Genomic DNA, 27901 nt, shown 5'->3' on the forward strand with positions numbered 1-27901 from the left:
ACCGTCTGATTGTAATTATTTCTCTCACGAGATTTGGAAAAGAGCTGGTTACTTGTTTCTCTCGCGAGATCTGGAAAAGAGCTGGTTACTTGTTTCTCTCGCGAGATCTGACAACACTGCGCGCGAACCAAACACGGCGAGGATAAAGCAAGATGGCGTCTGACGGTGAAGACAGTTCAGTGTTCTTAATCTGTGCCTCCATGTACACATATATGTCCTTTATTACACTCTAGTAAATAGAGTAAACATCGTTAATAACTGTTTGCATCCGGTTATATTAGTCTGAGCGCACTTTGATGCTTCTCCAGCTAGCTTAGCTTGCTAGTTAGCTTAGCTTGTTAGCTGCTAACAAAGAGAGGCGGAAGTGATCAAAACACATCGCTAAGCAGAGATCAAGTGTGAGTGTAAAGTGTTGTGATTGTGTGAAAATGTGCGAAAGAACCATAGCAGAGTACGAGGAGGAACTTTGTCCAACAAAAGAGGAGAAGGAGCGACAACATCAAAAACATCAAGTTGTGTTACACAGAACAGGTTTGTTTGCTTCTTACTCTCACATCTTTACTCACTTTATATTTCATCATTAACACTGTTTATACTTTGTTATTAACATTGTTCATAAAAACGAGACAGTGTCAGACACACAATAATTATGAGAGGTTGATGTTCCTCTTTTTTTATTTTTTCTTATATATATTTTTTTAAATGTTTATTTATAAATTTCAACAATTACAAACAGTAAGACAAACAACAATATACAACATTATGAAACATTATGAACACAGTACAAAACAGCGCCAGGGGGTTGTAAGTTCAAAATAATAAATATAGAATACAAAAATATATATGTATATATAATAAACAAAATGCAAAGCCGTAGGCTTATTCAGATCCATCAAAAAACTCAAATTTGGAACACAGCATCATCGTTTTCACAGCTTTTTTGTTGTTAGAGGTAGAGAGCGTTTTAATGTAAAGTTCCAGATCTTTTTTAAAGGCACAAAAGATAGGTCGGGTATTAAGAAACTTACATTTATGAATATAAAACTTAGCCAATAAAATAATGAGGTTGCAAAGGTAGAATTCCTTTTCAAATTTTTGTTCATACTGTGTAAAACCAAAAATCACATCTTTAAAGTAAAGCACAAATTTGTCATAAATATTGTCCAGGATGAAGCGACAGATGCCCTGCCATAGTGATCGAGGGTTTTATGTTCCTCTCAATTTGTAACAATGTAACAGTTTGTAACACGTCATCATTACGCAACGTTTTCAAGAAAAAACTCCCGGGAAATTTAAAATTGCAATTTAGTAACAAAATGTCCTCCTTCTGTCCTATGTCCTACACTACAGAAACAGGACAGAAAGTAAAAAGCAGCTTATAAGGACGTCAAAACAAAATGTATGCATTCTTTCCAACGGCCGCTGGGTGGCAGCAGAGGCTCCATGTACCTGAAGAAACATTTGACTTCTGACCTTTGCACATTATTTATCTCATCTTTACTGCTGGAGTTCAGCTCACTGAGGATGTAAACTCCATTTTGGTATTTTAATTATTTTTAATTATTCATAAACAGGCTTAGAGCAAACCAGGTTTCTCTCCGGTGTGTGTTCTCATGTGTCTCTTCAGATTACTAGGGTGTTTAAAAGTTTTGTGTTGTCAGTGTGACATGTCTTATCATCTTTAGAGTCTTCATCATCGGTGTCAGGAGAGTGTGACGTTGTGTCCTCACTATCTGATAGTGGAGCTAAGAGCTTGTCTGCTTGTGATCCTCCACAGTGGTCTCCATCAGCTTCTGTTGTCATGTGTTGAGTTGAGCTGCTGCTTGGAGGCTCCCCCCCTCCCCTCTCCTCACTCTCACCTTTGACCTCATCATCTTCACTCTTCACAGGGACACCAGTCACTGGCATCTTGGTGACATCAACCTCCTCCAGTCCTTCAAGATGCTCTCCCTGCTGACTGATGCTGTGTTCCTCCTTTCCCTCTTTAATGTGAGGGGTCAGTGAGTCCTCCTCTTCCTTTTTAAAATGGTGGATCAGTGGGTATTCCTCTTCCTTCTTAATGTGGGAGGGCTATGGCTCCTCTGACGGCAACCTGGAGCTCCACTTTTGATGCTCAGGGTGAAGAGTTTTTTCACAGACGTCTGCAAGACAAACACACGTTTGAGAAACATCCAACATGGGGCGGCATAGCTCGGTTGGTAGAGTGGCCGTGCCAGCAACTTGAGAGTTGCAGGTTCGATTCCCGCTTGTGCCATCCTAGTTACTGCCGTTGTGTCCTTGGGCAAGACACTTTACCCACCTGCTCCCAGTGCCACCCACACTGGTTTAAATGTAACTTAGATATTGGGTGTCACTATGTAACGCGCTTTGAGTCACTTGAGAAAAGCGCTATATAAATATAATTCACTAATTCACATCTCTGCTCAGTCACACAATGCATTCAGTACTTTTACATGCACTTAGTAAAAACAAGTTATCGTATGAACTGTCTTGAAATCTCAGTGACGCACAAACACGCTGCTCTTTACAACATTATTCACAGGACAATAAAAACAAACCAGGACGACAGGGCTTTTTACTATGGATGGACAATATGGTTTCAAATAGATTTTGCAATATATTATTTCATATAGAATTACTAATACAACCATTTTAAAACAGGCTACAAAGGCTCCTAATTTAGTTGCCGAAATATGCAGTAAAATTGTCAGACCTGGACATGGATCGTGTGTCCTCCTTCGACGCAGAGGGATTACAGGACGAGCCAGGCGTGAATTCAGGTACATGATATTTATTAAATAAACAAACAAACTACAAAAAGGCAAACCAAGGACGCGTTCTGTGGCGGATAATAATCTATACTAAACTCAAAACAAAACAGCCAAATGGCATGACTATATACAAACAAAACAAAACTAGCACTGTGGCATGAATACACAAACTTACTCGGCATGGAACTGTGGACGAGGGCGTGAAGGTTGGAACAGCATGGGTAGGGTGCGTGCGAGTGTGAAGATCCCAGAATGATGAACAGAAAGAAAATTACTTAAATACTGGCTGTGATAATCAGGAACAGGTGCGGGACTGAGGGCAAGGGCGTGACAAGGTGGGAACTAATGCGTTGGCATGGAAACAAACAAAACCAGGAAGTGCAAAACGTGACTGAATGTCCAAAATCAAAACATAACATGACAAAACAAAACATGATCCATAGGTGTGACAAAAATATTACATCATTTCCAGTATTATTTTCTCAAATATAGTAACCAAATATTCAATAATAGTAAATAAACATGTACATTATTAATCAATCAGTCAATTTTTATTTATATAGCCCTAAATCACAAATGTCTCAAAGGACTGTACAAATCACTACGACTACGACATCCTCGGAAGAACCCACACAAGGGCAAGGAAAACTCACACCCAGTGACAATGATGATTATGAGAAACCTTTTTTAACACACCGTATTTTTCGGAGTGTAAGTCGCTCCAGAGTATAAGTCGCACCTGCCGAAAATGCATAATAAAGAAGGGAAAAAAAACATATAAAAGTCGCACTGGAGGATAAGTCGCATTTTTGGGGGAAATTTATTTGCCAAAACTCAACACCAAGAATAGACATTTGAAAGGCAGTTTAAAATAAATTAAAAATAGTGAACAACAGGCTGAATAAGTCTACGTCAGGGGTCACCAACGAGTCGCCCGCGGGCCTGTTCTAAAAATAGCTCAAATAGCAGCACTTACCAGTGAGCTGCCTCTATTTTTTTAAAATTTTTTTATTTACTAGCAAGCTTGTCTCGCTTTGCTCGACATTTTTAATTCTAAGAGAGACAAAACTCAAATAGAATTTGAAAATCCAAGAAAATATTTTAAAGACTCTGTCTCCATTTGTTTTTTTTACTTTGCTTCTTATAACTTTCAGAAAGACAATTTTAGAGAAAAAAATGCAACCTTAAAAATGATTATAGGATTTTTAAACACATATACCTTTTTGTCTTTTAAATTCCTTTCTTTTCTTTAAGAATAATAAAGTAATTTTAATTTAATTCTTCATTTTAGCTTAAGTTTTTTTGACGAAGACTATTTGTGAAATATTTCTTCAAACTTATGATTAAAATTAAAAAATATATATTCTGGCATATCTAGAAAATCTGTAGAATTAAATTCAAATCTTATTTCAAAGTCTTTTGAATTTATTTTAAAATTTTTGTTCTGGAAAATCTAGAAGAAATAATTATTTGTCTTTGTTAGTAATAAAGCTTGGTCCAGTTTGTTATATATTCTAACAAAGTGCAGATTGGATTTAAAACATGTCATCAAAATTGTAAAATTAATCTTAATCAGGAAAAATTAGTAATGATGTTCCATAAATAATTTTTTTCAAAAAGATTCAAATTAGCTAATTTTTCTTGTAATTTTTTTCGGTATAATTTTGAATTTTAAAGAGTCGAAATTGAAGATAAACTATGTTTGAAAATTGCATTTTCATTTTTTTCGCGTTTTCTCCTCTTTTAAACCGTTCAATTAAGTGTATTTTTCATCATTTATTCTCAACAAAAAACCTTCCGTAAAAGGAAAAAAATTTACGACGGAATGACAGACAGAAATATCCATTTTTAGACATATATAGATTTATTTATTAAAGGTAAATTCAGCAAATTGGCTATTTCTGGCAATTTATTTAAGTGTGTATCAAAATGGTAGCCCTTCGCATTAATCAGTACCCAAGAAGTAGCTCTTGCTTTCAAAACGGTTGGTGACCCCTGGTGTACATTATATAACACATAAATAACCAACTGAGAAGGTGCCTGGTATGTTAACCTAACATATTATGGTAAGAGTCATTCAAATAACTATAACATATAGAACATGCTATACCTTTACCAAATAATCTGTCTAAATCCCATGAAATCTTATACGTCTAGTCTCTTAAGTGACTGTTTGATATTTTGCGGAAATGTGTTAATAAATTCACACATAAGTCGCTCCTGAGTATAAGTTGCACCCCTGGCCAAATTATGAAAAAAAACTGGCACTTATGGTGCGAAAAATACGGTATGTAGCATCATATACAAAGATACAAAGAATTGCTATTTTGAAATCTAGTGGACACATTTAGAACGGCAGTTTCTTTCATTCAAAAATTTGGCCTTATTTTTATACTCAGCAAAATCATCCCGCGGGCCGGATAAAACCTGTTCTAGGGCCAGATCCGGCCCGCGGGCCTCACGTTTGACACCCCTGGTCTAGATAATGAAGTAAGCTGTAAACTACATGTAAGTCATATAAAGAAAACATTTACAAAATTGACAGCGATACTCAATACAATAAAATACAAACCCCAAAATATTAACTCCATTTATTGTACCCAACTTTAGTTGAAGCATACTTTTTTTATTACCTAAAGGTCTGGGGACATACATATAAAACAATCACACAACAATATTCATATTACACAAGAGAGTAATAAAGATAATTCATAGAATAGATTATAGAGACCCAACAAATTATCCATAAAGTCACACATTTTAAAATTGTATAAAAGACAACTGTTCAAATGATGTATAAAGTAAACAATAATATGCTTCCAGAAGTGGTCCAGAAGATGTTTCAGATGTGAACCAGTAAATATGAACTATCAATCAATGATTATTTATATAGCCCTAAATCACTAGTGTCTCAAAGGGCTGCACAAACCACTACGACATCCTCGGTAGGCCCACATAAGGGCAAGGAAAACTCACACCCAGCGGGACGTCGGTGACAATGATGACTATGAGAACCTTAGAGAGGACCACATATGTGGGCAACCCCCCCCCCCTCCCCCCACCTCTAGGGGACCGAAAGCAATGGATGTCGAGCGGGTCTAACATGATACTGTGAAAGTTCAATCCATAGTGGATCTAACACGGCCGCGAAAGTCCAGTCCAAAGCGGATCCAACGCAGCAGTGAGAGTCCCGTCCACAGCGGAGCCAGCAGGAAACCATCCCAAGCGGAGGCGGATCAGCAGCGCAGGGATGTCCCCAGCCGATACACAGGCAAGCAGTACATGGCCACCGGATCGGACCGGACCCCCTCCACAAGGGAGAGTGGGACATAGGAGAAAAAGAAAAGAAACGGCAGATCAACTGGTCTAAAAAGGGAGTCTATTTAAAGGCTAGAGTATACAAATGAGTTTTAAGGTGAGACTTAAATGCTTCTACTGAGGTGGCATCTCGAACTGTTACCGGGAGGGCATTCCAGAGTACTGGAGCCTGAAATGAAAACGCTCTATAGCCCGCAGACTTTTTTTGGGCTTTGGGAATCACTAATAAGCCGGAGTCCTTTGAACGCAGATTTCTTGCCGGGACATATGGTACAATACAATCGGCAAGATAGGATGGAGCTAGACCGTGTAGTATTTTAGACGTAAGTAGTAAAACCTTAAAGTCACATCTTAAGTGCACAGGAAGCCAGTGCAGGTGAGCCAGTATAGGTATATATGTATGTATATATGTATATAAAGGTATATACAGTATAGGTATATATGTATGTATATATGTATATAAAGGTATATACAGTATAGGTATATATGTATGTATATATGTATATAAAGGTATATACAGTAGAGGTATATATGTATGTATATATGTATATAAAGGTATATACAGTATAGGTATATATGTATGTATATATGTATATAAAGGTATATACAGTATAGGTATATATGTATGTATATATGTATATAAAGGTATATACAGTATAGGTATATATGTATGTATATATGTATATAAAGGTATATACAGTACAGGCGCAATGTGATCAAACTTTCTTGTTCTTGTCAAAAGTTGCAAATAAGTTAATCCGTGTCTGTGTATAAATTGCAGTACTTTTAAATTCCCTAACACATTCATAACATTCCTTAACACATTCATAGAGGTTTCATTTAGTCTAGGTGAATGTAATGACTTTCAGAAATTGAAGGGAAAGTTTACATATTACCCTTTAGTCGACTAAATCTACTTTAGTTTTCGTCGACTATAATCTTATATTTCGTCAACTAAAACAATTTAAATAACTAAATTATGACTAAAAGTAAATTACATTTTAGTCAAAAGACTATGACTAAAACTAAATCAAATTTTGCTGTCAAAATTAACACTGATGTCACACATGTTATATGTGCTGATGTTGTTAGAAAGTCAAAATTAAAAGTTTTGACAGTTTATTTCAAATCCTGCATCTTCATTTGCTGCTGCTGTTCTCACCAGCACACTTGTGTTTCTTACACTGGGACTTAGAAGAGGATCTTTCACCACACACACTGCAACTCAACACTTTCTCACCTGTGTGTGTTCTCATGTGTACTTTACAAGATTGACTGCGACGAAAGCTTTTGTTGCAGCTTGAACAGAAGTATGGTTTTTCACCATACTTTATATAACTTTTACCACATACTGAACATTGAAAATGTTTTTCTCCAGTGTGTGTTCTGGGTACTTTTAAATTTTGATTTGTTACAAAACTTTTACCACAATCTGAGCAGGAAAAAGGTTTGAGGTGTGTATTCTCGTGTGTTTTGAAATGGTCCCTTCGAGTAATATCTTTACCGCGGATTAACATTTTTTTTCTTCAGTGTGTGTTCTCATGTGTCGTTTGAAATTGTGCTTTTGAGTAAAATTTTTACCGCAGATTGAACATGAAAAAGGTTTTTCGCCAGTGTGCATTCTCATGTGTACTTTTAAACTTTGATTTATTACAAATTTTTTACCACATTCTGAGCAGGAAAAAGGTTTTTCTCCAGTGTGTATTCTCATGTGTGTATCTAAATGGTCCCTTCGGGTAAAATCTTTACCGCAGATTGAACATGAACATTTTTTTTCTCCAGTGTGTGTTCTCATGTGTGTTTGGAAATTGTGCTTTTGAGTAAAATCTTTACCGCAGATTGAACATGAAAAAGGTTTTTCGCCGGTGTGCATTCTCATGTGTATTTTCAAATGGTACCTTCGAGTAAAATCTTTACTGCAGACTGAACATGAAAAAAGTTTTTCGCCAGTGTGTGTTTTCATGTGTGTTTTGAAATTGTGCTTTTGAGTAAAATTTTTACCGCAGATTGAACATAAAAAAGGTTTTTCTCCAGTATGTGTTCTCATGTGTCTTACCAGACGACAATGGTGTTTAAAAGTTTTGTCACAGAGAGAACATGTGATGTGTGTGTTGTCAGTGTGACATGTCTTATCATCTTTAGAGTCTTCATCATCAGTGTCAGGAGAGTGTGACGTTGTGTCCTCACTATCTGATAGTGGAGCTAAGAGCTTGTCTGCTTGTGATCCTCCACAGTGGTCTCCATCAGCTTCTGTTGTCATGTGTTGAGTTGAGCTGCTGCTTGGAGGCTCCCCCCCTCCCCTCTCCTCACTCTCACCTTTGACCTCATCACCTTCACTCTTCACAATCACACTAATCACTGTAAACTCCTCCAGTCCTTCAAGATGCTCTCCCTGCTGACTGATGCTGTGTTCCTCCTCTTCCTCTTTAATGTGAGGGCTCAGTGGATCCACCACTTCCTCTTTAAAATGGCGTGTCAGTGGGTCTTTAAAATGGGGGATTAGTGGGTATTCCTCTTTCTTCTTAATGTGGGAGGGCTGTGGCACCTCTGTTTGCATCCTGAAGCTCCACTTCTGTTGCTCAGGGTGAAGATGTTCTTCACAGACGTCTGCAAGACAAACACACCATCTCTGCTCAGTCACACATTGCATTCAGTACTTTTACATGCACGAAGGAAAAACAAGTTATCGTATGAACTGTCTTGAAATCTCAGTGACACACAAACACGCTGCTCTTTACAACATTATTCACAGGAAAAGAAACACAAACCAGAACGAGAGGAGTTTTTTTCTATGGACGGACAACAAGGTTTAAAATTGATTTTGCGATATATTATTTCATACATAATTACTAATTGAACCATTTTAAAACAAACTGTACAGGCTCCTAATTTAGTTGCTGAAAGATGCAGTAAAATATTACATCATTTCCAGTATTTTATTCTCAAATAAAGTAACCAGATATTAACAATAAATAAACAAGTACATTAATAATAATTGTTTCGACAAAATAATACAATTAGAAATGACACAATATGTTACTGCAGATGTCAGCTCCCAAATTAGGAGCTTTTGTAACCCCCTTCGAGATTATTCTATTATCAATCATATACCAAAGGATATATCGTGACATATATTTTTATTAGGATATAGATCTTAGGTCATATCGCCCATACCAAACATTGGTTAGCCGAGTCATTTTGTTTGGCCCACCAAATATATTTATAGTTATATTCTTTAGATGTGTGTGTATGTTTAAAATGTTAGAATATAATATCTTTATTGTCATTGTACAACCAAATTGCAAGCAAACTAATTTAATGCAAATTCATAATAACACATAAAAACATAAGAAGATGGTACTCTGATAAATACATAAAAATACATAAAAAATACCAAGCACACAGCTCACATGCACAGTCATTCTTTTTCTCCGTCAGCCACAGCGAGGTTGTTGGATTTGTAGCCGGTGATGTGCTGCACCCCCTGCCTGTTGCTGCTGTGGTGTCCCTCTATTTTCTTCTGATAAACTGTCTTGGCTCTTTCTAATGCCTCTCAGAACTTGATATAGCTCAGCACAGATAAAGTGTAGTCCTCCAGGTCCTGCTGTTCAAAGATGCCCCAGTTTGTTCTTTAAAATCATTCCTGGAGCTGCTGAGAGGCGCCCTCAGGCCAGATTTTAACAGTCTTAGTTGTCGGGGGAGCACTTTTCCTGAGGGGTGTGTATGCTGGGATTAACAACACTGACAGGTGGTCAGACTGGCCCAAGTGTGGTGGTGACTTAGCCCTGTAGCTACTCTTGGTATTAGAGTATGCCTTGTCCAGAGTGTTTTTTTCCCCTAGTTGCACATTTAATGTGTTGGTGGAATTTAGGGAGCACAGTTTTCAATTCTGCATGATTAAAGTCCCCAGCAATAATGTGCACCGCCTCAGGGTACGCGCTTTGTTGACTGCTAATGGAGTCATGTAACACCCTGAGGGCCGTACTAGTATGTAAACAGCCGTTAGCATGACAACATTAAACTCCCGTGGAAGGTAGATGGGTCTGCATTTCACAGTAACGTACTCCAAATCTGATGAGCAGTGACTGGTAACAGTCTTGGTGTTGGTGCACCAGCTGTTGTTGACGTAGATGCATAGCCCCCCTCCTCTGCTCTTACCGGAGACTTTGCTTCTGTCATGCCGATGTGTTGTGCGGCCCGCTAGCTGGATAGCCGTGTCCGGGATGAGTCAAGTCAAGTCAAGTCAGCTTTATTTGTCAATTTATTAAAATGTAAAGACATACAAAGGAATCGAAATTTTGTTTCTCACTCTCCCATGCGTAGACAAAAAGAAAAGAAAACACAACAGTAAAGTGCAACGTGAATATGTCTACCTACTAAAGTGACAATATATATAGTTCCTGTTGTTTTTAAATAGGATATGGCTGTAAACCAGGGGCGCTCACACTTTTTCTGCAGGTGAGCTACTTTTCAATTGACCAAGTCGAGGAGATCTACCTCATTCCTATTTATAATTTATATTTATTTATTTATGAAAGAGACATTTTCGTTAACAAGTTAATGGTGTTTAATGATAATACAAGCATGTTTAACACACATAGATTCCTTTCTTTCATGAAGACAAGAATATAAGTTGGTGTATTACCTGATTCTGATGACTTGCATTGATTGGAATTAGACAGTGGTGCTGATAACGTCCGCATTTTCAAATGGAGGAAAAAAAAAAGTCCTCCTTTCTGTCCAATACCACATGAAAGTGGTTGGATTTGGCATCTCATTTGTCCAACTTGCATCCTCGTTTTTAAACACTTTGTTAGGAGAGTAGCATATGTGTGTGGCCCTTTAATGTCTGGCAGCAGGTGAGTGACGTCAGTGACTGTGCGGGTGGGCAAGCAAGTGAGAAAGCGGTCGCTGAGGGCGGGGGAGAAATACATTGGCATCAAACTCCGTAGCTTGCTAGCTTGTGCACGCTAGCTTTCTGAGACTCTTATTTTGTTAGCACAGGCAGGATGAAACAGGTCTTTTATGGTGAAGACAGGAACTGTGCAGTCGGTCTTTAGAGTTTTGACAGTAGGTACGGAGTCTCTAGAAATAAAATGTGTTTCTCTGCGTCCGCCCTGTTAGTGATTTTTTTCTTAAATATGAGCTCGCAGCAGCCAGCGTCATCTCACAAGATCCTCGGGTGCCGAGAATGTCAAACAACTGACGAAAGTGAAGTCTTGGTATGATTGATGATTGCTCATTTTTATGTCTATTTTTTAATGCCTGGCTTGAGATCGACTGACACACCCTCCGAGATCGACCAGTCGATCGCGATCGACGCAATGCCCACCCCTGCTGTAAACAATGAGTGTTTCATCAGTAGTGCAAATACTCTTCAATCAATCAATGTTTATTTATATAGCCCCAAATCACAAATGTCTCAAAGGACTGCACAAATCATTACGACTACAACATCGGAAGAACCCACAAAAGGGCAAGGAAAACTCACACCCAGTGGGCAGGGAGAATTCACATCTAGTGGGACGCCAGGGACAATGCTGACTATGAGAAACCTTGGAGAGGACCTCAGATGTGGGCACCCACCCCCCTCTAGGGGACCGAAAGCAATGGATGTCGAGCGGGTCTAACATGATACTGTGAAAGTTCAATCCATAGTGGCTCCAACACAGCCGCGAGAGTTCAGTCCAAAGCGGATCCAAGACAGCAGCGAGAGTCCCGTCCACAGGAGACCATCTCAAGCGGAGGCGGATCAGCAGTGTAGAGATGTCCCCAATCGATATACTCTTGATATACTTCGCAGCAGATGTGTGCAATTTTGCATAGTCATTTTTCTGTGGGTCATGGGGTTTAGAGTTCAGGTTGTTCCGGGGAGGGGGATTTCAAAGTCCTGACAGCCTGTTGGAGCGGGCTGAGGATTGAGGGGGTGGCGCAGGGGGGGGAGAGAGTTCAGCAGCCTAACAGCCTGGTGGTAAAAGCTGTTGGTGAGTCTGGTGGTGCGAGAGCGGAGGCTCTTGTATCTTCTTCCAGAGGGAAGGAGGCTGAACAGGTTGTGTGCAGGGTGGCTTGCGTCACTCACAATTGTGAGTGCTCTGCAGGTGGTGTATGAGTCCTGAAGAGACGGGGGTGGCGCACCAATGATTTTCCCGGCTGTTTTCACGACGCGCTGCAGGTCTCTTCTGTTGTGTTGAGTGTAGCTCCCGCCCCACACAGTGATGCAGCTAGAAAGGATGCTTTCAATGGTGCCTCTGTAAAAAGTGGAGCACTTGCCCGCTTTAGTTTTCGCAGGAAGTAAAGGCGCCGTTGGGCCTTCTTCACCAGTGATGCGGTGTTGGTGGTCCATGACAGGTCCTCACTGATGTGCACCCCCAGGAATTTGGTGTCCCTTACTCTCTCCACTGCAGCACCACCGATGGTCAGTGGCAGGTGTTGAGTGTGGCCTCTCTGGAAATTGACAACAATCTCTTTTGTCTTGCTGACATTCAGCCAGAGATAACACCTGGTCAGGAGGTCCACCTCTTTCCTGTAGTGAGTCTCGTCCCCCTTGGTGACGAGACTCACCAGAGTTGTGTCGTCCGCAAACTTGACGAGGTGGTTGGAGCTGTAGGTTGGTGTGCAGTCATGTGTCAGTAGAGTGAAGAGCAGAGGACTGAGCACACAGCCTTGTGGGGCCCCTGTGCTCCGGGGGATGGTGCTTGAGGTGTTGTTACCAACACGTACTGCTTGTGGCCTCTGACTAAGGAAGTCGAGCAGCCGATTGCAGAGTGAGATGCTGAGGCCCAGTTTTCCAAGTTTGCAGGTGAGTTGTTGTGGTATTATGGTGTTGAATGCTGAACTGAAATCTATCACTTAAGATGTGACTTTAAGGTTTTACTAATTATGTATAAAATACTACACGGTCTAGCTCCATCCTATCTTGCCGATTGTATTGTACCATATGTCCCGGCAAGAAATCTGCCTTCAAAAGACTCCGGCTTATTAGTGATTCCTAGAGCCCAAAAAAAGTCTGCGGGCTATAGAGCGTTTTCCGTTCGGGTTCCAGTACTCTGGAATGCCCTCCCGGTAACAGTTCGAGATGCTACCTCAGTAGAAGCATTTAAGTCTCACCTTAAAACTCATCTGTATATACGCTAGCCTTTAAATAGACCTCCTTTTTAGACCAGTTGATCTGCCGCTTCTTTTCTTTCTCCTATGTCCCCCCCTCCCTTGTGGAGGGGGTCCGGTCCGATAACCATGGATGAAGTACTGGCTGTCCAGAGTCGAGACCCAGGATGGACCGCTCGTCGGGACCCAGGATGGACCGCTCGCCTGTATCGGTTGGGGACATCTCTACGCTGCTGACCCGCCTCCGCTTGAGATGGTCTCCTGTGGACGGGACTCTCGCTGCTGTCTTGGATCCGCTTTGAACTGAACTCTCGCGGCTGTGTTGGAACCACTACGGATTGAACTTTCACAGTATCATGTTAGACCCGCTCGACATCCATTGCTTTCGGTCCTCTAGAGGGGGGGGGGTTGCCCACATCTGAGGTCCTCTCCAAGGTTTCTCATAGTCAGCATTGTCACTGGCGTCCCACTGGGTGTGAATTCTCCCTGCCCACTGGGTGTGAGTTTTCCTTGCCCTTTTGTGGGTTCTTCCGAGGATGTTGTAGTCGTAATGATTTGTGCAGTCCTTTGAGACATTTGTGATTTGGGGCTATATAAATAAACATTGATTGATTGATCAACAGCATTCTCACATATGAGTGTTTCTGATCCAGGTGGGTGAGGGCTGGGTGGAGGGCAGAGCAGATTGCATCCTCTGTAGATCATCTGGCTCGGTATGCAAACTGGAATGGGTCCAAGGTGGGGGGGAAGGATGGATTTGATATGTGACATGACCAACCGTTCGAAGCTTTTCACGATGATGGATGTCAGTGCCACAGGAGCGGGTGAAGCCACGTCTCCGTGATGAGCAGAATGCAGCTGTCCCCGACAATCTTATTAGTCGCAGTGTGCAGCTTCAGCTCGTCCAGCTTGTTGCTAAATGAGCATCTTGCCGTGTCTTCCTAGCGACGTTTTTGGGTTTATAACTAATTTGACCAACTTCTCGGTGTATGGCCACGACCTTTGACGATACAAGCGTGAGGCATGATTTATAACCGAGAACAAACTTTTACCAACTCAGAGGCGATGCAGCAGCAGCTCAGTATCTAGTCTACCTCTCTGTGAGCAAGGATTCGTTTGACTTAAAATAGTTCATCGAAGTTAGCTCTTACAATTACAATGCTGCTAATACTTGGTTAATATACAGGTCACTACAAGTAAATGGAGTAATGTTGGTGATTTTAAAGGGGCTTTAAAGGCACAATAGAGGACTACCATTACCTATAATGTTAGCTGCCTTGTACTAGCAGTTTTTTTACCATTTAGCATACATATTGGATGATATGTGGATGTTGTGCTTACTTGGACTGTGATGAAGCTGTGAGGACTCAGGTGGTTTGTCTTCATGCTCTTCAGTCTTCACAGAGACAACAGTCAGTGGAAACTTGCTGAGATCCGCCTCCTCCTGCCCTACAGGACACTCTCCCTCCTGAGTAACCCAGAGATCCTCCTCTTCCTCTTTAATGTGGGGGGGCTGTGGATCCTCCTGCTGCTGAAGGGGACGTTCTTCTTGACCAGCATTCATCTGTTGGACGTCCGCAAGACAACACAAACAAATTTCAGCTCAGATGTGTCAAATGTTTTTTAGTCTATCAAATATAATATTTTCCAAGTGGACTGACAGCACTTTGTGGTGATGTTCTTCTACACATGGAATAATCATCAGTTATTGATTATTATGAATTGTGTAATTGATCATGTTTTCTGCATTTACATTAATTATTGATAAAAAGTAACAACTTATAGAAAACCTCCTGCTGGGATTTTAATACCGTCATGACTGCATGAAGTCAGTCTGCACGTATAAAAGTTTCATTGTGCTGCAGCATCAAGTGACGCCAACTGGCTCCTCCCACTACCAACCTACCAGCCAGTCACGTGGACCCCGACTTAAACGAGTTGAAAAACTTATTGGGGTGTTACCATTTAGTGGTCAATTGTACGGAATATGTACTGAACTGTGCAATCTACTAATAAAAGTATCAATCAATCAACCTTGACGTGCACCTCCAAAATAGTCCCACCTCACGTCAACGGTGACCAGGACTACAGAGCTGGGATTAGTTGGCTTTACTTTTACACGCAATATCCTCTCCTTGTTCTTCCTTCTGCGAAAGCAACATTTTTAACCCAACAGAAAACAAACAGAAGTGCAGCGAAGCACGTGTAACAAGTGCCAGCGAGTGTGGCCGTGTGATAGTATGTTGCTTGAATCTCACTCACACCTTAAGAAATGTGCTGGCATGAGAATATATATACACTATATTGCCAAAAAGTATTTGGCCAACCATCCAAATGATGACAATCAGGTGTTCTAATCACTTATAAAATCAAGCACTTAGGCATGGAGACTGTTTCTACAAACATTTTGTGAAAGAATGGGCCGTTATCAATGATTTCCAGCGTGGAACTGCCAAAGGATGCCACCTGTGCAACAAATCTAGTCGTGAAATGTCCTCACTCCTTATTCCAAAGTTTGGGAACAACAGCAACTCAGCCACCAAGTGGTAGGCCACGTAAAGGGACAGAGAGGAGTCAGCGGATGCTGAAGTGCATAGTGCAAAGACTTTCTGCACAGTCAGTTGCTACAGAGCTCCAAACTTCATGTGACCTTCCAGTTAGCCCACGTACAGTACGCAGAGAGCTTCATGGAATGGCTTTCCGTGGCCGTGCAGCTTTATATAAGCCATACATTCCCAAGTCCAATACAAAGCGTGGGATGCAGTGGTGTAAAGCACGTCGCCACTGGACTCTAGAGCAGTGGAGACACCTTCTCTGGACTCATGAGTCCCGCTTTTTCCATCTGGCATCTGGGTTTGGAGGTTGCCAGGAGAACGGCACATTTCCGACGGCATTGTGCCGAGTGTGAAATTTTGGTGGAGGAGGAATTATGGTGTGGGGTTGGTTTTTCAGGAGTTGGGCTTGGCCCCTTTGTTCCAGTGAAAGGAACTTTGAATGCTCCGGTATACCAAAACATTTTGGACAATTCAATGGGATTGCACTTCAAGTTCATATGTGAGCAAAGGCAGGTGGCCAAATACTTTTGGCTATATATATATATATATACAAATTTTTTTAAATAATATTTGGGTACCTCATGCTTCGATTACAAACAAAATATTGATGCATGTTCAATTTGTTTGGAGTATATTAAAGCCATTTTTTATATTTAACATTTATTTAATTAAATATGTATTTTTGTCTGATTGAATGAGCATTAATTGCTTACAATTGTACAAATAGTAATAACAAGCATCAGTTGATTTAATTTCCAGGATATGTGCGCCCGAATGCAGCTGACACCCTAAAAGGGACGAGCGGTATGAACACGGATGGGTGGATTTCATCAAGGTACTAAAAGTGCGTGCAAACAACATAATTTGTATTTATTGCTAATAGAGTTAGCACCAACACAAAGTAGACTACTGCAATAGTACGTGTAATACATTATATTACAGGAGTGGTTCTTAACCTTGTTGGAGGTACCGAACCCCGGCAGTTTCATGTGCGCATTCACCGAACCCTTCTTTTGTGTAAAATACAATGTTTTTTCTTAATTTAATGATGTTACTATATTAAAGAAATACCAATAAAGATATATCTTACAAACAGAAAGTTACAGGAAAGTACACATGATCCCATGTTTACATCTCATTGTGCAACATGTGAATGTTTTAGTGGGACCTAAATGCGACAACTGAAAGGGGTACAAATTATCTCCAACCCCAACTTGTACAGAGCTCATGAAAAACTATGTTGTTGTTTTTTGTCATTGTAAGTGTGCCAAAACACTTATATTAGAAAATAATCTCATGGAAATGATTGCTGTCATTTGATTATAATAATAAAATATTGAACTTATTTAGTCAGGTTTGTGACCGAACCCTAGGGGGTTCGGTCGAACTCAGGTTAAGAACCACTGTATTATAGTCATTTAGTAGAATAGTACATTTAAATTTTATATAAAAATGTATATTTAAATTCTTATCCTGTAAAGCATATTTGATTGCACTGAAAAGCGCTATACCAAATAAAATGTATTATTATTTTTATCCATCCATCCATCCATCATCTTCCGCTTATCCGAGGTCGGGTCGCGGGGGCAGCAGCCTAAGCAGGGAAGCCCAGACTTCCCTATCTCCAGCCACTTCGTCTAGCTCTTCCCGGGGGATCCCGAGGCGTTCCCAGGCCAGCCGGGAGACATAGTCTTCCCAACGTGTCCTGGGTCTTCCCCGTGGCCTCCTATTATTATTATTATTATTATTATTATTATTATACCATGTGACTTATTCCAGACTTAAATTACGAGACGTTCGTTCGTTTCTAGTAACAAATATTTAATGATGTTAAGCCTGACTGTAATATAGAACAAAAACAGTTAAAGTATTAAATAGGTCAATATAATTCTCATAGAGAACATATAAAATACACTCCTCAAAAAAAAAACGCTCGCATTTGCTACAAAGGCCTGCTAGCGGGCTAACGCTAGCACGTTAGCTTGGAACAACATATCAGGTAAATAAGATAAATAATATGAAAATATATAATGTATATTACCTCATAAGCCGCGTGTACAAGAGAGGAGTGGAATATATTCTTCCTATTGTTACACCAGCAACTCTTTTTGGTGTTCTGTGGCCGGGCGAAGGAAGTGTGCACCACTCACTATTGTCCCAGTGAAACACGTGTTTGGCCAACATTTGTTCCACCTCGATGACGTCACACAGGAGGAAGAACAAAACAAGATGGCGTCTGACAGAGAATACGTTGTTTTGGTTATTATGGTTTCTAGGTCTTACTTACAACGTACATGTGCACATGTGTGTCGTTTAACAGAGTAAACGTCGTTATTAATTGTTTGTATGCGGATACATTAGTCTGAGTGCACTTATACGTGCTAGCCTAGCCTGCTGGTTAGCTTAGCTTGTTAGCTGCTAACAAAGAGAGGCGGAAGTGATCGACACATCAAAGCAGAGATCCAATGTAAGTGTAAAGTGTTTTTATTGTGTGAACATGTCTACATTACAAATGATGTGAGTGTTGCTGAATCAGCGACTAACTGCTGCCATTGAAGAAATATTTGTGATGTTAGAAAACACCAAAAGAGGAGAGCAGAGTGCGAGGAGGTAAGAGTATGGTGCGGTGCATTATAAAGATGAGAAGAGTCCTGCTGTGGCTCAGTACCGTGTATTCAGGCTGCATGTAGGAAGTACAACTCAGGTAAACACACCTGACGCAGGGATATGTTATAGGTGCGGGCACCGTGGCTGCCACAGGGTGGCGCAGTATGTCAATACAGCAGGGGTCACCAAGCTTTTTGAAACCAAGAGCTACTTCTTGGGTACTGACTGGGAGTTGTCTTTGCCCTTATGTGGGCCTACCGAGGATGTCGTAGTGGTTTTTTGCAGCCCTTTGAGACACTAGTGATTTAGGGCTATATAAGTAAACATTGATTGATTGATATACAGTACAGGCGTAATGTGATCAAACTTTCTTGTTCTTGTCAAAAGTCTAGCAGCCGCATTTTGTACCAACTGTAATCTTTTAATGCTAGACATGGGGAGACCCAAAAATAATACGTTACAGTAATACACGGCTTACTCGTGAAATACTAAATTTGAGACATGATTTTCATCAAAATACGACTTGTATCGGTGATTTTTCTGCTGTGACACTTTTTAATCACAGTTTAAAACCTTTCGCGTTAGACTTATTGGCTATTCCAGCTTCTCAAGCTTTCGCAGAAAGGGTTTTCAGCGTCACAGGTGACCTCACCAGAGGCAAGCGCAACACAGCAAGAAGGGTCATGCTGGCACGAAGGGCTTTCCTTAAAATGAATCGGCCCAAATAAATCTGTGGTCTACTGACAATGCTTGTATGCACAATTTATGGTACAGATTTGAGTTTTTCTGTTATCTATGGTATAGCTCCGTTTATTCATTCGTTTGCTTGTTATTTTGAAGTTGAAAATGTTATAATGGAATGGTTGCAGTTCCTGCCACTGATAGCACTTTTGAATGTTTTTCTTTCCTGTTAATAGGTTTAAATCCTGATGTGATTTGAAGTGAAATCTGAGTATTTAACGGTGAGCTGAACCATTTTTTCGTCTTTTTAATAGTTCAGTTACACTGATTTGGAGAGAGCAGGCCTGATGGCGTTATAGCCTATGCACTTTTCCTACATGTTTGTTTATTTTTGCACAAATGGCACTGCTGATTTTACAGTATTACAGGTAAATAAATGTTTGTTGCAAATAAGTTAATCTGTGTCTGTGTATAAATTGCAGTACTTTTACATTCCCTAACACATTCATAACATTCCTTAACACATTCATAGAGGTTTCATTTAGTCTAGGTGAATGTAATGACTTTCAGAAATTGAAGGGAAAGTTTACATATTACCCTTTAGTCGACTAAATCTACTGTAGTTTTCGTCGACTATAATCTTATATTTCATCAACTAAAACTAAAACAATTTAAATAATTGAATTATGACTAAAACTAAATTACATTTTAGTCGAAAGACTATGACTAAAACTAAATAAAATTTTGCTGTCAAAATTAACACTGATGTCACACATGTTATTTGTGCTGATGTTGTTAGAAACTTTATTTCAAATCCTGCATCTTCATTTGCTGCTGCTGTTCTCACCAGCACACTTGTGTTTCTTACACTGGGACTTAGAAGAGAATCTTTCACCACACACACTGCAACTCAACACTTTCTCTCCTGTGTGTGTTCTCATGTGCACTTTACAAGATTGACGGCGACGAAAGCTTTTGTTGCAGCTTGAACAGAAGTATGGTTTTTCACCAGAGTGTGTTCTCATGTGTGATTTTAATTGCCGTCTTTTTATATAACTTTTACCACATACTGAACATTGAAAATGTTTTTCACCAGTGTGTGTTCTAATGTGTACTTTCAGATTTTGATTTCTTATTAAACATTTACCACAATCTGAGCAGGAAAAAGGTTTGAGGTGTATATTGTCATGTGTGTTTTGAAATGGTCCCTTCGAGTAATATCTTTACCGCAGATTGTACATTAACATTGTTTTTCTTCAGTGTGTGTTCTCATGTGTCTTTTGAAATAGTAATTTTGAGTAAAATTTTTACCGCAGATTGAACATGAAAATGGTTTTTCGCCAGTGTGCGTTCTCATGTGTACTTTTAAACTTTGATTTACTCCAAATTTTTTACCACATTCTGAGCAGGAAAAAGGTTTTTCTCCAGTGTGTATTCTCATGTGTGTTTCTAAATGGTCCCTTCGGGTAAAATCTTTGCCGCAGATTGAACATGAACATTTTTCTCCAGTGTGTGTTCTCATGTGTGTTTGGAAATTGTGCTTTTGAGCAAAATTTTTACCGCAGATTGAACATGAAAAAGGTTTTTCGCCAGTGTGCATCCTCATGTGTATTTTCAAATGGTACCTTCGAGTAAAATCTTTACAGCAGATTGAACATGAAAAAAGTTTTTCGCCAGTGTGTGTTTTCATGTGTACTTTGAAGTTGTGCTTTTGAGTAAAATTTTTACCGCAGATTGAACATGAACAAGTTTTTTCTCCAGTGTGTGTTCTCATGTGTCTTTTCAAATAACTAGGATATTTAAAAGTTTTGTCACAGAGAGAACATGTGATGTGTGTGTTGTCAGTGTGACATGTCTTATCATCTTTAGAGTCTTCATCATCAGTGTCAGGAGAGTGTGACGTTGTGTCCTCACTATCTGATAGTGGAGCTAAGAGCTTGTCTGCTTGTGATCCTCCACAGTGGTCTCCATCAGCTTCTGTTGTCATGTGTTGAGTTGAGCTGCTGCTTGGAGGCTCCCCCCCTCCCCTCTCCTCACTCTCACCTTTGACCTCATCACCTTCACTCTTCACAATCACACTAATCACTGTAAACTCCTCCATTCCTTCAAGATGCTCTCCCTGCTGACTGATGCTGTGTTCCTCCTCTTCCTCTTTAATGTGAGGGCTCAGTGGATCCACCGCTTCCTCTTTAAAATGGGGTGTCAGTCGGTCCTCCTCTTCCTTTTTAAAATGGGGGATCAGTGGGTATTCCTCTTCCTTATTAATGTGGGAGGGCTGTCGCACCTCTGTTTGCATCTTGAAGCTCCACTTCTGTTGCTCAAGGTGAAGATATTCTTCACAGACGTCTGCAAGACAAACACACCATCTCTGCTCAGTCACACATTGCATTCAGTACTTTTACATGCATTTAGGAAAAACAAGTTATCGTATGAAGTGTCTTGAAATATCTGACGCACAAACACACTGCTCTTTACAACATTAGTCACAGGAAAAGAAAAACAAACCAGGACGACACAAGTTTTTACTATGAATGGACAATATGTTTTAAAATTGATTTTGCGATATATCATTTCATATAGAATTACTAATAGAACCATTTTAAAACAAACTGTACAGGCTCCTAATTTGGCTGCTATATTACATTGTTTCCAGTATTTTATTCTCAAATAAAGTAACTAGATATTAACAGTGAATAAACAAGTATATTAATAATAATTGTTTCTACAAAATAATACAATTAGAAATGACACAATATGTTACTGCATATGTCAGCTGCCAAATTAGGAGCTTTTGTAACCCGCTTTAAAATTCTTCTATTATCAATCATATACCAAATGATATATCGTGACATATATTGTTATTAGGATATAGATTTGAGGTCATATCGCCCATACCAAACATTGGTTAGCCGAGTCATTTTGTTTGGCCCACCAAATATATTTATTGTTATATTCTTTAGATGTGTGTGTATGTTTAAAATGTTAGAATATAATATCTTTATTGTCATTGTACAACAAAATGCAAGCAAACTAATTTACTGCAAATTCATAATAACACATAAAAACATAAGAACATGGTACTCAGATAAATAAATAAAATACATAAAATACCAAGCACACAGCTCACATGCACAGTCATTCTTTTTCATGCTTTGTGTTCAGCGACACTATTGCTCTCGGGTAAAAAGTGTTTTTAAATCAGTTTGTCCGGCATTTTATTGTCCTGTGTCTCCTGCCCGAGGGCAGCAGTTCAAAAAGTTTATGTCTGGGGTGAGATGGGTCCTTTATGATGGGCCTTTTTGAGGCACCTGGCACTGTACAGTTCATCTAGGGAGGGGAGAGAGCAGCCAGTGATCTTCATGGCAGTTTTTATGACCCTCTGAAGTGTGTTTCTCTCTGCCGCCGTGCAGCTGGCATACCACACACACATGCAGTATGTCAGCACACTCTCTATTGAGCAGCGATAGAAAGACAAGCAGTTTTTGTGACAGGTGGTTCTTTTTGAGGAGTCTCAGAAAGTAAAGTCTCTGCTATGCTTTTTTGATGGTCACTGAGGCAGGTCTTCCTCGATCTGGATGCCCAGGAACCTGAAGTTAGAGACCCTTTCCACATAGTCACCATTGATGTACAGTTGTTCGATGTTTATCGTTTTTTTACTTCCGGAAGTCCATGATCAGCTCCAACGTCTTGGTGGTGTTAAGGACCAGGTTGTTTTCCCTGCACCACCCAGTCAGCCGCACTACTTCATTTCTGTAGGCAGAATCATCCCTCCCAGAAATGAGTCCCACTACCGTGGTGTCGTCTGCAAATTTAATAGTGGTATTGGTGGCATGAGTGTGGAGGGTGTAGAGTAGGGGGCTTAGCACGCAGCCCTGGGGGGAGCCGGTGCTGATGGATGTTTAAAGGTGGGAGCCTACTCTCACCCTCTGAGAGCAATTTGTCAGGAAGTCCAGGATCCAGTGGCAGATAGAGGAAGACAGTCCCAACCCCGTCAGTTTGGGCACCAGTCTGTGGGGGAGGATGGTATTGAACGCAGAGCTAAAATCAACAAAGAGTAGCCTTGCATAGCTCCCCTGGCTCAGAGCAGTGTGGAGGGCTGTTGCGACAGCATCTTCTGTAGATCTGTTGGCCCTGTACGCAAACTGGAGAGTCCAATACAGGTGGCAGATTTGAGGTGATGTGCCCCCGAACCAGAGTTTCAAAGCACTTCATAATGATTGGTGTAAGTGCCACTGGACGGTAATCATTCAAGCTGTTTACTGCAGTTTTTTTGGCAGTGGGACAATAACAGAGTCCTTTGGACAGGGTGGGACGATGCACTGGGACAAGGACTGGTTGAAAATCCTGGTAAAGACAACAGCCAGCTGGTCTGCACAGGTCTTTAGTACACGTCCAGGTACGCCATCTGGTCTAGCAGCTTTCCTCGGGTTCACCCTCCTTAGTGTGCGCTGCACCTCATGTTCCTCCAACATGAGGACGTTGTCACGGGTTGAAGGTTGTGATGTGACTGCATGTGGTTGCTTCACCTCGAAGCGAGCGAGGAAGATGTTCAGTTCCTCCGCCAGCGAGGCGTCTCCGTCAGCCACAGCGAGGTTGTTGGATTTGTAGCTGGTGATGTGCTGTACCCCCTACCTGTTGCTGCTGAGGTGTCCCTCTATTTTCTTCTGATAAGCTGTCTTGGCCTCTCTAATGCCTCTCAGAACTTGATATAGCTCAGCACAGATAAAGTGTAGTCCTCCAGGTCCTGCTGTTCAAAGATGCCCCAGTTTGTTCTTTAAAATCAATCCTGGAGCTGCTGAGAGGCGCCCTCGGGCCAGATTTTAACAGTCTTAGTTGTCGGGGGAGCACTTTTCCTGAGGGGTGTGTATGCTGGGATGAACAACACTGACAGGTGGTCAGACTGGCCCAAGTGTGGTGGTGACTTAGCCCTGTAGCTACTCTTAATATTAGAGTATGCCTTGTCCAGAGTGTTTTTTCCCCTAGTTGCACATTTAATGTGTTGGTGGAATTTAGGGAGCACAGTTTTCAATTCTGCATGATTAAAGTCCTCAGCGTACGCGCTTTGTTGACTGCTAATGGAGTCATGTAACACCCTGAGGGCCGTGCTAGTATGTAAACAGCCGTTAGCATGACAACACTAAACTCCCGTGGAAGGTAGATGGGTCTGCATTTCACAGTAACGTACTCCAAATCTGATGAGCAGTGACTGGTAACAGTCTTGGTGTTGGTGCACCAGCTGTTGTTGACGTAGATGCATAGCCCCCCTCCTCTGCTCTTACCGGAGACTTTGCTTCTGTCATGCCGATGTGTTGTGCGGCCCGCTAGCTCGATAGCCGTGTCCGTGATGAGCGGGTGAAGCCACGTCTCCGTGATGAGCAGAATGCAGCTGTCCCCGACCATCTTATTTGTCGCAATCTGCAGCTTCAGCTCGTCCAGCTTGTTGCTAAATGAGCATCTGGCCGTGTCTTCCTAGCGACATCTTTGGGTTTAAAACTAATTTGACCAACTTCTCGTGCCGATACAAGCGTGAGGCATGATTTATAATCTAGAACAAACTTTTACCAACTCGGAGGCGATGCAGCAGAACCGCAGTAGCTAGTCCACCTCTCCGCGAGCAAGGAGCCGTTTGACTAAAAGTAGTTCCTCGAAGTTAGCTCTTACAATTACAATGCTGCTAATACTTGGTTAATATACAGGTCACTACAAGTAAATGGAGTAATGTTGGTGATTTTAAAGGAGCTTTAAAGGCACAATAGAGGACTACCATTACCTATAATGTTAGCCGCCTTGTACTAGCAGTTTTTCACTATTTAGCATACATATTAGATGATATGTGGATGTTGTGCTTACTTGGACTGTGATGAAGCTGTGAGGACTCAGGTGGTTTGTCTTCACGCTCTTCAGTCTTCACAGAGACAACAGTCAGTGGAAACTTGCTGAGATCCGCCTCCTCCTGCCCTGGAAGAAACTCTTCCTCCTGAGTAACCCAGAGATCCTCCTCTTCCTCTTTAATGTGGGGGGGCTGTGGATCCTCCTGCTGCTGAAGGGGACGTTCTTCTTGACCAGCGTTCATCTGTTGGACGTCCGCAAGACAACACAAACAAACTTCAGCTCAGATGTGTCAAATATTTTTTAGTCTATCAAATATAATATTTTCCAAGTGGACTGACAGCACTTTGTGGTGATGTTCTTCTACACATGGAATAATCATCAGTTATTGATTATTATGAATTGTGTAATTGATCTTGCACTTCAAGTTCATATGTGAGCAAAGGCAGGTGGCCAAATACTTTTGGCAATATAAAATATATATATATATATAATTTTTTTTAAATAATATTTGGGTACCTCATGCTTCGATTATAAACAAAATATTGATGCATGTTCAATTTGTGTGGAGTATATTAAAGCCATTTTTAATATCTAACATTTATTTCATTAAATATTTATTTTTGTCTGATTGAATGAGCATTAATTGCTTACAATTGTACAAATAGTAATAACAAGCATCAGTTGATTTAATTTCCAGGATATGTGCGCCAGAATGCAGCTGACACCCAAAAAGGGACGAGCGGTATGAACACGGATGGGTGGATTTCATCAAGGTACTAAAAGTGCGTGCAAACAACATAATTTGTATTTATCGCTAATAGAGTTAGCACCAACACAAAGTAGACTACTGCAATGTACGTGTAATACATTATATTACAGGAGTGGTTCTTAACCTTGTTGGAGGTACCGAACCCCGGCAGTTTCATGTGCGCATTCACAGAACCCTTCTTTAGTGTAAAATAAAATGTTTTTTCTTAAATTAATGATGTTATTATATTAAAGAAATACTAATAAAGATATAGCTTACAAACAGAAAGTTACAGGAAAGTACACATGATCCCATGTTTACATCTCATTGTGCAACATGTGAATGTTTTAGTGGGACCTAAATGCGACAACTGAAAGGGGTACAAATTATCTCCAACCCCACCTTGTACAGAGCTCATGAAAAACTATGTCGTTGTTTTTTGTCATTGTAAGTGTGCCAAAACACTTATATTAGAAAATAATCTCATGGAAATGATAAAACATTGAACTTGTTATTTAGTCAGGTTTGTGACCGAACCCCCTAGGGTTCGATCAAACTCGGGTTAAGAACCACTGTATTACAGTCATAAAAATGGACATTTAAATTTTATATATTAAATGTATATTTAAATGTTTATCCTGTAAAGCATCTTTGAGTGCACTGAAAAGCGCTATACCAGGTGTCGGGAACCTTTTTAGCTGAGAGAGCCATACAAGCCAAATATTTTAAAATATTAGAATATATTTTTAAGACTGAATACAACTATTATTCTATCTTATTTCAATTATTGTGCAGAAATATTGGGAAATACATATCATAGCAACATAATGCCTTTATTTCACAAAAAAGAGCAATTTGTATCATTTTTAAAGTACGATATAGAGACCACACAAATCCACTCTTCATTAGGTCAGGATTACTAAAACTAAAAGACATTGTAGAATTGAATACTCTATTAATGATGTTCAAAGCGAGAAATACAACTCTTCCGAAGGACATACAAAAGTTATTTGTGTTCACATCTGAAGATGAGAACCACAGAAGGCCGTATGACTTCAAACATCCAAGAGTGCCAACAAATTTGAAACAAATGTGCTTGTCTGTTGTTGGTGTGAAAGCATGGAATTCTCTAAACAAAGACTTAAAAAGCTGTAAGAATATATTTGTATTTAAAAAGAGTTATAAAAAGAGAAAACTGAAATTATATCAAACTGAGTTTTGATTTAGATTGGACGTGTCATTGTGAAAATGCTTAAAGGAAAATTGAAAAGTATGTTGGAGTTCGGGTGTTGTTGGAGGGAACAGTTATAAAGTCATCGAATATAATTAGTGTTAAAAAGGGGGCAGATAAATAAAAGAATATTATTCTTCCATCTGCTCCTTTCTGATCATGGAAATGTATAAGAAACAAAAAAAAAACAATGAAAGTGTCAATTGTACGTGGCTTGTATATATGCTTTTTCATGAAAGGAATAATAACAAATGATGATGATGCATGCTTTTTTAAGTAAGTCCAACATTTTTAGAGTATAATAAGTCTCTTATTCTTTTTAATAACATTGTTATTCTGAAGCTAACCAACAATAAATAAAATACTTCTTACCATTAATGCGACTTTTTCAACAGGTGCGGTAGAGACCGGATGGATGGATTAAAATGCATGAGAATCTTTTATATTTTGAACGTTATTTTTGACACTGTGATTGCCGGCAGAATTATTCATTACTTACCGTGTTTAGCAATGTCAGCTAAGATTTATCTGAGAGCCAGCTGCAGTCATCAAAAGAGCCACATCTGGCTCTAGAGCCATAGGTTCCCTACCCCTGCGCTATACCAAATCAAATGTTTTATAATTATTATTATTATACAATGTGACTTATTCCAGACTTAAATTACGAGACGTTCGTTCCTTTCTAGTAACAAATATTTAATGATGTTAAGCCTGACTGTAATATACAACAAAAAACAGTTACAGTATTAAATAAGTCAATATAATTTTCATAGAGAACATATAAAATACACTCCTCAAAAAAAAACGTCGCATTTGCTTCAAAGGCCTGCTAGCGGGCTAACGCTAGCACGTTAGCTTCGAACAACATATCAGGTAAATAAGAGAAATAAAATCAAAATATATAATGTATATTACCTCATAAGCCGCGTGTACAAGAGAGGAGTGGAATATATTCTTCCTATTGTTACACCAGCAACTCTTAAATGGGACTTGTTTTTTTGTTATGTGGCTTGTGGAAGGAAGTGTGCACCACTCGCTATTGTCCCAGTGAAAC

At 40.0% G+C, this 27901-nt stretch overlaps 3 protein-coding genes and 1 long non-coding RNA gene across 7 annotated transcripts in view; 2 read left to right on the forward strand and 2 right to left on the reverse strand.

Annotated features, from left to right (window-relative positions):
• LOC133542468 (gastrula zinc finger protein XlCGF28.1-like) overlaps nucleotides 1-27901 on the forward strand; it is a 210587-nt gene that overhangs the window by 173023 nt on the left and 9663 nt on the right. The gene's annotated exons all lie outside the window — the stretch shown is intronic.
• Nucleotides 116-26106, forward strand: LOC133542537 (uncharacterized). 2 transcript variants are annotated; one of them, XR_009804177.1, is made up of 3 exons: nucleotides 116-531; nucleotides 1890-1996; nucleotides 24941-26106. It is a non-coding gene; the product is annotated as an uncharacterized LOC133542537 (long non-coding RNA). The 2 variants fall into 2 exon arrangements; XR_009804178.1 differs by lacking the exon at nucleotides 24941-26106 and adding an exon at nucleotides 14589-15226.
• On the reverse strand, nucleotides 5348-17927 carry LOC133542511 (zinc finger protein 135-like). Its single transcript, XM_061886714.1, has 3 exons — nucleotides 17790-17927; nucleotides 14535-14757; nucleotides 5348-8696 (listed from the first exon to the last, which is right to left on the reverse strand). The coding sequence occupies exons 2-3, from the start codon at nucleotides 14755-14757 to the stop codon at nucleotides 7600-7602; spliced, it is 1320 nt and encodes a 439-aa protein (XP_061742698.1). The 5' UTR covers nucleotides 17790-17927; the 3' UTR covers nucleotides 5348-7599.
• Nucleotides 18312-27891, reverse strand: LOC133542509 (oocyte zinc finger protein XlCOF8.4-like). The gene is made up of 3 exons (XM_061886712.1): nucleotides 27763-27891; nucleotides 24887-25109; nucleotides 18312-21382 (listed from the first exon to the last, which is right to left on the reverse strand). The coding sequence occupies exons 2-3, from the start codon at nucleotides 25107-25109 to the stop codon at nucleotides 20277-20279; spliced, it is 1329 nt and encodes a 442-aa protein (XP_061742696.1). The 5' UTR covers nucleotides 27763-27891; the 3' UTR covers nucleotides 18312-20276.

Source organism: Nerophis ophidion, linkage group LG24 (assembly GCF_033978795.1).
Source record: "Nerophis ophidion isolate RoL-2023_Sa linkage group LG24, RoL_Noph_v1.0, whole genome shotgun sequence".
Classification (NCBI taxonomy): domain Eukaryota; kingdom Metazoa; phylum Chordata; class Actinopteri; order Syngnathiformes; family Syngnathidae; genus Nerophis; species Nerophis ophidion.